Below are 9,096 nucleotides of genomic sequence, written 5' to 3'. Positions count from 1 at the left end.
TCGACAGAGTGAGAGAGAGAGATGGAACATGAGAGAGGGAGTAAGAGGAAGTGAGAGACTTGTGTAGTTAAAATTTAGACAAGACATCCCATCACATTGGCTCTTATTATGTTCATAAGCCAGTTACTAACCACTTAGTGGTTCCACGGGGATGGCTATGCCATGGGTGGGGTTTACTGGGTGCCATTGTGGAGGCTTCTCACCTCATAGGCCAAGATGAGGCCCTTGGGTCTCATTCTCCATAAAACAGGAAACAGTTGAATGGTTTTATGCCACAGAAGGCAGTATCTAAATTTCCGTTAGTTTCAAACCCCTCATGATGCTGACCTGAAAATGAGGCCAAGTTGGAAGTGACTGTTCCAATATCACATTGCTAGAATCCAGGCCTGTTTTGAGTGGTGTTCTGTGCTACATGTCACCCCTTCTTGTTATTCTTCCATCTCTAAGTTTGTGCCTTAGGTACATGTGACACCAGCCCACAGGGGTAATAGATATTATCTCATATACACCGGGTGAGATCCCTAGGAAGTAGATTCTAGCCTGATCCCCATGGTGCAGGTTTGGAGACTAGGGAGGACCTGAGAGGCACAGGGACTTTCCCAGGATGCAGAACTGGTAAGAAAGAGGAGGTCTGCATTCATCTCTGTCTCCTCAAAGCTAGGACCTGAGTTAGGTTTCCAGGGAACTGTGGCTAGGGCTGTGTAGGCTCCTTGTGTACAGTTCAGGAAGTGACATGAGAGAGGAGGGTGAGCAGCCCGGGCTCAATGGGCAGCTCTGGAGAAATCTGATTGAGGTAAGGGTCCCAGGTAAAGGAATCTTGAAAAAAGACCCCATCTCCTTGGTCCTAGGCCTCAACAGATCTTAGAACTCTGGTAACCAGGCACCCACAGTCCCCCAACCAGCTCACTTGAATGGAGACAGCCAAGAAGCAAAAATGTTTTGTTGTTGTATCCAAACTTTTGGAGGATCTGGCCTCAAAAAAACCCAGAAAGAGAATCTTTTTGATTGTTGCCGATGTTGGCTCAGCCCTCATCCCTGACGCCTCTGGGTGTCTGACAGGAGGCAGTGAAGGGTAACATGGGGGAGCCCAGGAAAGGCTAGTGCAGGCCAGGACACAACGGTGATCCCATCTGATCAACCCCACACTCCAGGCCCCTCATAGTGTGTGTGTGTGTGTTTGTGTGTCTGTGTGGAGTGGGGAAGGCAGGGTATGTGGGACAGGCCATTCCTGGGCAGGAGCTTGTTGTTAGGTGTCGGAAACCTGGTGGGTCTGTCACGTTCATACCCCAGATCATGGCTGACAGCATGAGAAGGTGAGCTCCTCTACTCGTATATTATTGAGCCCTAGAGGTTTCATTTCCTTCCTTCCCTGAACAAAGTTCTTTGCCAGGATGCCCTCTGTGCCTGAACTGAGGAGCAGACTTTCTCTTGGGGGTTGGCCTCAGTGGCAGTGTGCAGGCAACCCCTGATTCCCTCTGGCCCAGCTCCCAGGCAGTCTTTGCAGAACTCCACTCAGGAGGTCGTCGAGTAGCTGCCCAATGGTTTCAACTCCACCAACTCACTAGACAAGGAGCAGGTACATGAGGCCACCCACACCATCCAGTGCTGCTCTGAGATGACAGCTGGAGCAGAGGGCCTCCACACTCAGGACCTTGAGATGATGGGGTTGGACCAGAACTAGGGTGGGACCAGTCAGGGGCTGTCTCTTTTTCAAGCTAAAGGGGACGTACATGCAGGTAACCTTGTCTGGTTCAGAGCTGAGCTCCCGTGACCCTCTTTCCCTTGTCTGTTGTGAGTTTAGGAGGCCACTGAGGCAGAGCCAGAGGCTAAGGGGGACTGCAGGCTGGCTATTCCTGGAAGAGAAGTGGGATCTTTCCTGTATTTAGAAGGACACATGGAAAGTCAGCTATGTGAGTGAACCTTTCTCTTTATCCCGCTCCAGAGTCAGCTCCAGAGTTTCAGCCAGCAGCAGAAGCAGAGCTGTGGGCAGTGGTGGAGGTAGAGCTGGCTCCAGCTCCGTTGACACCACCCTCTCTAGCACTGGAGCCAGTGTCCCCTCTACCAGCAGTGTTGGAGCTGGAGCAAGGGCCAACATGGGCTCCAGCAGGAGTGGGAGCTGCTGAGTTGGAGTCACCTGGACCATCATTTCTAGTGGGAAGTCCATCTCCACCTGTGGCTAAGAAGTGTGAGAAGAAGCCCAACCTACGGCCTTCCCTCCTAAGCTGGTGGTGGAGCAGTTGACTGTGATGGATGCGGTGAGCAGCTGGGCTCTCAGGGCGGGGTGGGATAGGCCTTCCCTCTGCCATCGTTGCCCCAGACCTCATCCAGTCTCCTATGATCTGGGCCCGAATCCTGGCTCCACCCCTTACCAACCATATGACCTGGGCAACTTTCTGAACCCCTAAGCCTTTGCTTTCCACCTGCAGAGCGTAGAGGTGGACACTAACAGGACCTGCTGCACAGAGTGGCTGTGCCAGCTCCTTGAAGAGAAGGAAGGGTGAGCAGGGCCTGGCACATCAGTAGTGGAGGGGAACTCACTGTATGCAGCCAGGTCCCGGGTGGCCCAACCGTCTGCTCAGGAAGCTTAACAGCCTCAGGACTTATTAGACACCTGATGTGTACTCCACTACAAGGGAGACAGACAAGGCCCGTGGTTGTAGCTGCCAGGGGAGAATGTGCATCAGAATGGGGAGTGTGACCAGAGGGGGATCAGTGTGTTGGAAGATGCCCCCTTGGGATGAGCTAAGGTGAGCCACCATCTGGAGCTTGGAGTTAGCCAGGACGGGCTGGATGCAAATGTCCCTCTCCCTTCCCTGCCAGTATTGGGTCCTGGGTCATCCTCTGGGTACCCTCAGTGGACAGAGAAGAAAAGCCAGGGACTCTCACAAGGCTCAGGCCACATCATGAGCTTCCTGAGCTCCAGCTCTAAACTGTGACCCCTGTGTGGGACTTTTGGGGATGTGGACACAGAGCTGGGGTGTGGCAATGTTGGGTGACACTCCCCCTGTTCCCCAGGAGCTCTTCCGGAAGGTGGTGCCCTCTCAGTGCCTGGGCTCCACCTGGGGCAAGAGGAACAAGCCCAGCAATGAGCACCTGGCACACACCGTCCGGGCCACCATCGACCACTTCAGAAGGGTGGCCAGCCTCGTCATCACCACCTGCCTCGGGGACCCGAGCATGATGGCCCAGGACAGGGTGAGGGTGGTGGAGCGCTGGATCCAGGTGGCCCAGGTGTGCTGTGGGAGGCCCAGTGGAGCCCCTCTCTGGAGCCTTGGGAACTGCCTCCACCTTTATCAGGTCCCAGGATTGCAGTGTGTGGTCTAAGCCCCTGCAAGTCCCTAGGCCCTTCTTGCCAGGGGAATGCTGACCTTGACTCCAGGTCCCAGTGCGGGGATGCTCACTTCCTACCTGGCTCCCTCCCTGGGTTGAGCTAAAATCCTCCTCCTTGTGAGTGTTACTCTTTGGGTCCTAAATGTGCCCTTCTGGGGCTCCCTGAGCATCTGTCTCATCCAGGAGAGGAGATTTAAATAGAAGGGGACTGAAGCTAGAGCAAGCAGGGCTCCAGCGCCCCACCTCACAGCTCATTCTCTTCCCTTCCCCAGGAGTGCAAGATCCTGAAGAACTTCTCCTCGCCCTGCACTGTCATCTCTGTTCTGCAGAAAACATCCATATACCACCTGAAGAACACATGGGGGAAGTTTCCTGGTGGGTAGGCCTCTCTCCATAGGAGGACCATGGTGGATGGGGGATCTCCCGTATGTCTGCCATTGGCCCCTCAGTCATCTGGGAACTCCTGGGTGGCAGCAAATGCTTGGAACAGGGCCTGGGCCTCAGCGGTGGGTCTCTAAGTCTCCTGGTGTCCTTAGTGCACCAATTCTGCTTCAGGATTCGGTTTCTCTAAATGCCAGGTACTGGGTTGAGCCACATTGGAGATTTTCAAGTGTTTATAGCAACAGAACTCTATGCCCAGTTGAAACTGAAAGTGGTCAAAAGAGAGCTGCTCTGTATAGCGGGGGAATGGAGACCCCAGTGACCAACAGGAGAGCCCCCTCCCAGTCTCACAAGACCTTAGCCCTCAGAGGAGCCCAGTGAGAGCACTCCTCCAGGCAGTTTGAATCTCTCAGGTTGTCAAAGAAAAGGATTTGCACTCAGACCCCTCACATTATCCCTAAATTTATCCTTCCCTCTTTCCCCTCTCCTCAGGGAGAGCTCTGAAAAACTTAAGGAGCACTATAGCCAAGACGAGTCCTTGAGCAGAGAACTGATGACCAAGGTAGAGTGGAGGCTGGGGGTCTGGGAAGAGAGGAGGGGCCACGGGGGGAGGGGGACTGGGCAAGCTGTGGTTTTGATAGTTTCTGACTTGAACTTTCTCTGAAACGTTCCCATCTATCTTGTCCAGGTTAACAAGCTTAGGGATCTGTTTGGCCCATGGGCAGGTGGGGTGCCGTTTGTGGGCAGGAGGCCCTGGTCATGGGACACAGTGGTGTTGGCTGGGCTGTTCCAGGGCGAGTTGCCGAGCTGGCGCCATCAGCAGATTTCTGGCTTCCATGCACTTCCGTCCTGCTGAATGTAGCTTCTCCCAGGCTGTTGGGTGGTTGGGTGGGTTTATCCCTCAGCCTAAACCTGTCCTTAGGAAGCCAGGCCCCTGCTGCTCCTTCTATCTTCACCATGTCTCCAAGGGGAGAGCACACTGCCTACCCCAGGGACGGGCGCAGCAGGGAATTTCCCTGGCCCAGGTGGACAAACAAGATGCTCATCCTTGGATCTGAACAGCTGGACCAGAGACAGATGTGTGTGCGTTCTGGGACCCCCCCTGGACGCCTAGAACAGTCACTCGAGTCAACAACGGAGTCTCACCTGAATGCCTGGTTGGCAATGACATATACCCCAGGTGGCTTATGAGTAGCGCCTAGGCAACTGATAGATTCTTAGTGGATCCTGCTGAAAGGAAGTTAGGAGCTTCATGTAAACAAGGAAGCAAAATTTCCTCTCACCCCTTCCCTGTTGATCAGAGGTGGCACCTTGTGGGTCCAGTTTCTGAGTGGATAAAGAAAGAGTTCAGTGCAGGGGAATATCCTGAGTGGGTCCTTGGGGAGGAGAAGGGTTTGGCATTGCCTCTGTCCCAGCCTGGGGGCCAGACACTCTACGAGACTGGGGCAGGCAGGAGCCATTCAACCAGACTCCCAAGACACCACATCCTCTCCATCCATGCCTCAGCCCACGACCAAGCTTCGAGAGCTCAGGGGTCAGGACTGTTGTCAGTGGTGGGGCTGGGGGTTAGGTGAGGATGTTGGAACAGTGTCTCTGGCTGGGAGGGCCAAGTGGCTTCTCCTCTGTGGCCCCTGAGCAACTCACTTCCCCTGTTTGGGCCTCTGTCTCCCCATCAGGGAAATGGAAGGATGGTGATCGTGTGGTGCAGGCCTCACATGGGGGTGATGAGGTAAGAGGGAGGAAAGGAATGTGGGAGCTTTCTGCCTGCTCCCTGGAGGGGTGAGGGCGAGAACAGTGATAACAGTCATGCGACAGTGAGTCCTCAGGAGAACCTGTGAAGTAGCTGGAGTTCTCACACTTTCCAGATGAGGAAACAGGCTCAGGGAGTCCAGGACGCAAGCCCAAGCTTACACTCAGAGAGTTGAAACTGGGCTTGTTCTGGAATCACAAGACCTTGGAGGGTGGAGTGGCATTGGTACCAGTTGACTCGAGTCAGATGTCCAGTGTCGGAGGCGAGTGGTGCTGGAGAGAAATGCGGTGAGGGGACTATGGCCTCACTGACACTGTCCTCGACCCTGACAGGAGGGGCCTTCCACGTTTGCCCCTCGGAAATCAGCCCCCATAGAGTGCAGGAGAAGGAGCAGCAGCAGCAGCAGGTGAGTGTGCCTGTGGGGGAGGGGCTCTGCGCTCCCAGCTGGAGGCCTCAAATCAAGAGAGGAGGGCCCTTTCTCTTGGTGCCACAGTGTCCGAATCCCCCAGTAGAAGTGACCGGGATGGCCTGGAAGAGCTGGTGCAGGATGGGTTTGTTGTGGGGAGGGACAGGGACCGCATACCCTGTGATTTGCTAGAAGCCTGCCCTGGGAGGTGAGGAGGAGGAGTGTGGTGTTCTTGGGGTGTGAAGCAAGGAGGAATTGAGGGGAGGCTGCTAAGGGTCCTAGGCTGTTCCCCGTGGGAACCCTGGGGTGGGCCAGGAGGCTGTGGCTGTGGACTTTTCAGGGGAGGGTCTGCAGGGGGTCGACTTGAGAGCAAGGGCTCATCCCACCCGCACCCCAATGTCACAGGGTGTCGTCCCCTATCTTGGCACTTTCCTTGGTGACCTGCTTATGCTGTGTCTGGCGATGGGTGATTATCTCGAGGTGGGTGAACCTGAGGCCAGGCAGGAAGGACCACGATCCTGAACCTTGGGATGCGGGAGCCCCCGAAATGTGCTCCGAGCTCTCAGCACGTGACACATCTCTCCTGGGAGCCTCGCAGTGGCCCCTGGGAGCTGGGGCATCAGGACCATCTTAGAGATGAGTGAACAGAGGCTCCACCTGAGACACCCATTCCGGTTCCCCAGGCTGGGGAAGCTCAGAGCTGCCTGATGGCACAGCTGCGTGAGGTTTTATCTGAGCTGGACTCAGCCTCTAACTCCCATGCTGCCCATGGAGGGAGAGAGGGATCGCCCCCCCCCCAAGTCAGGCAGCACATAAGTTGCTGAGCAGTCCCCTCTGCCTGAGGCCTCAGCCTCCAAATCTGTCATCAGAGAGGGTTGTGCTGCCAGGTCCCTCAGCCTCCCCCCATGTCCTCCTTCTCTGGAGCCCAGAGCCCGGCCTAGGTCCAAGTCCTGTTTTCTCTGCATGCTCCGCCCCCTCTGGGGACCTGGCAGTAGTGCAACATGAGAAGGGGTGGACATAAGGGGTTAGTCAGTCTATGGCATTCTGTCTGATGGACTCTGGCTCTCCACCTTCCAGGGGAATGAGATCAACCTTAAGAAAGGGACTGAGGTGAGCAGCTGTGGCACTCCCTGCAGGGGAGGGGAAGGAGGCGGAAATCAGAGACCCTCTGGGCAGAACAGTCCCTGGTTCCACCCCCTGTATCTTACATTGAGTGGAAGACTTCGATAACAGAGAAGTGGGAGACCCATCCAATTGGCGGGCTGGTTGAGGGCAGGATGGCATCAAGGATAACTTCCTGGAGGAGGGGCTGATTATTCCCATTCTGAGAACAGGTAGAGCCTGGATAGAACTGGTGGGAAGGAGCGTTGCCAGGACTGGTCCCCTGCCCCACGCCTCACCCCCCACAAGGCCCCTGCAGCATCCCCCACCCAGGCCCTGTGTGCATCCTCTCCTTCCCTCTGGTCCCAGGAATACCGAGTCATGAGGGAGATGCTGCTGCTCCCAGTGGTTGCAAAGAATTACAACCAGAGCTGGAGGAGTGATTTGGGGCCTGATTCCAGGACATGGAGCTGCTCAACGAGAATGATAGTTGAGGCTGTGCAGGAGTTGAGTGAGGGCAGGGGTGGACTCTCCATGTTGGCCCGTCCAGAGAGCCTGTCTCCATGGCCCCCTGCTCAGCCCCAGGCCTTATTGCTTGGCGAACTCTGGGACACCCAGACTCCAGCTGCTGGGAAGGCAGTGGGGGGACACCTGAGGTGTGGCTCCTGGTAGGCTCAGAGGTGCCTCTCTGCCCTGTAGCTACAGCCTGTCCTGCCTGCTGGATCCCCAGATCTAGTTGGCCAGCAGAATATTCAAGGCCAAGAAGAGCCCGCCATCATCAAGTTCAGGGGTGAGTGAGTGTCTGGGCTGGGGTGACTGACTCCTAGGAGTTCAGTAAAGCTTTGAGCTAAGCGTGTCCTTGGGGAGTCCGATAGCTGGCACTGGGATCCCAGCTCCACTACTGAGCAGTCCTGTGACTGGGGTGACTCTCTTCAGCTTCCTGAGACTCCGTTTCCTCCACTGTGAAATAGGTGATAGTAAACGATTGCTCCCGTGGCAGGGACAAATGGGGTACTGGTGGCTAACAGCACTGAGCACAGGGTCTGCAGCACCCAGTGCAGTGGGGACAGGGTGGGTGGCCATGATTCTGAAGGAGGCCCCCCAAGATAACCCGACACTTCTACTCAGCCCCCAGGCCCCAATACCGAGCCCCATACCAGTGGCCGATCACAGCCGCATCCTCAGCAGCGGGGACACAGCTGGGAAGCTTGCGATGCACCGGGCCAGCTCCTCCCACCTGACAGGAAGGGGAGCATTGTAAGCTGATTCCTGGAGTCCCCTGAAGCCCAAGAGAGAGAGGACGACCCCATCTCAGCTCCCTGACATCCCCCAGCACCTATGAACCCATTGGGGAGGGACAGTAGTTATTTGTTGTAAATAATAAATGCCATGTTTGAATATTATATTAAAGTCCTGTTCCCTTTACAGCCTGGAACTTGTGGTGTGGTTCTGTCACTTTCTGTAGGCATGTGAGGGAGACACAGAATCTCACATTTCTCCTTGAATCAAGAACTCTTCCGGGTCATCAGCTTATTGTATGTGGGAGAAGGGAGAAGGGCCAGCCCCTTCTCTGGCTAGTGGGGACAATCCCAAGTCCCCCTAACATGGAGGACCAGTTCATTTCAGTATCATTCAGCTCCTCCAGGTGCAGACACAGCCCACCACCCCTTCTCCTGAGATTTAAAGGTTGAAGGTACTTTCACAGGCAGAGAAAAAAACCACTGAAATGTGGGTAACTTTAAAACAGCACTACGCAGGACCATGTCATGCCACAGGCAGGGGCTGCCTTCCTAATTCTAGAGGAAGAGGGAATGTTTTCTGCTTCTCTTCTTGAGGTTTCTTTTGACCAAATTTTAGGAACTTGTTGTTTTCTAGTTCAATCTCTGGGAATATATCAGCTCTAAGTGGAGAAAACAATGGAAAAAGATCAAAACGTGCACGTTGAGAGGACAAGACCCGCGGAAGTTCATTTGCAGATGGACTAAAAGCAGGCAGGACTTTCCCTCCTGAGGGGCCTCTAGGGGCTCCATGTTCACCCCTGACCTAGATTTGAATCCTGCTGGAATCCTTGTCCAGGACCCTGAATTCCTTTTCCTGCTTGATTTGTATCCAGGAGGAAAGATTTGCG

General features: G+C 55.0%; 1 protein-coding gene and 1 long non-coding RNA gene across 2 annotated transcripts; both read left to right on the top strand.

Annotated features, from left to right (window-relative positions):
* Nucleotides 1-894: 894 nt before the first annotated feature.
* Nucleotides 895-5,836, top strand: LOC131419841 (ral guanine nucleotide dissociation stimulator-like). The gene is made up of 6 exons (XM_058565360.1): nt 895-2,255; nt 3,016-3,195; nt 3,603-3,709; nt 4,204-4,273; nt 5,388-5,440; nt 5,794-5,836. The coding sequence occupies exons 1-6, from the start codon at nt 2,247-2,249 to the stop codon at nt 5,834-5,836; spliced, it is 462 nt and encodes a 153-aa protein (XP_058421343.1). The 5' UTR covers nt 895-2,246.
* Nucleotides 5,837-7,671: 1,835 nt separating this feature from the next.
* On the top strand, nt 7,672-8,371 carry LOC131419897 (uncharacterized). The gene is made up of 2 exons (XR_009223376.1): nt 7,672-7,758; nt 8,097-8,371. It is a non-coding gene; the product is annotated as an uncharacterized LOC131419897 (long non-coding RNA).
* The last annotated feature ends 725 nt before the right edge of the window (nt 8,372-9,096 follow it).

Source organism: Diceros bicornis, chromosome 22 (genome assembly GCF_020826845.1).
Source record: "Diceros bicornis minor isolate mBicDic1 chromosome 22, mDicBic1.mat.cur, whole genome shotgun sequence".
NCBI lineage: Eukaryota > Metazoa > Chordata > Mammalia > Perissodactyla > Rhinocerotidae > Diceros > Diceros bicornis.
This window is presented reverse-complemented; position numbering and strand designations above follow the sequence as displayed.

Coding starts and splice junctions, on each gene's coding strand:
- LOC131419841 (XM_058565360.1), top strand. Junction 3,196..3,602: donor GCATGATGGCCCAGGACAGG/GTGAGGGTGGTG, acceptor TCCCTTCCCCAG/GAGTGCAAGATCCTGAAGAA. Junction 4,274..5,387: donor GCAGAGAACTGATGACCAAG/GTAGAGTGGAGG, acceptor TCTCCCCATCAG/GGAAATGGAAGGATGGTGAT.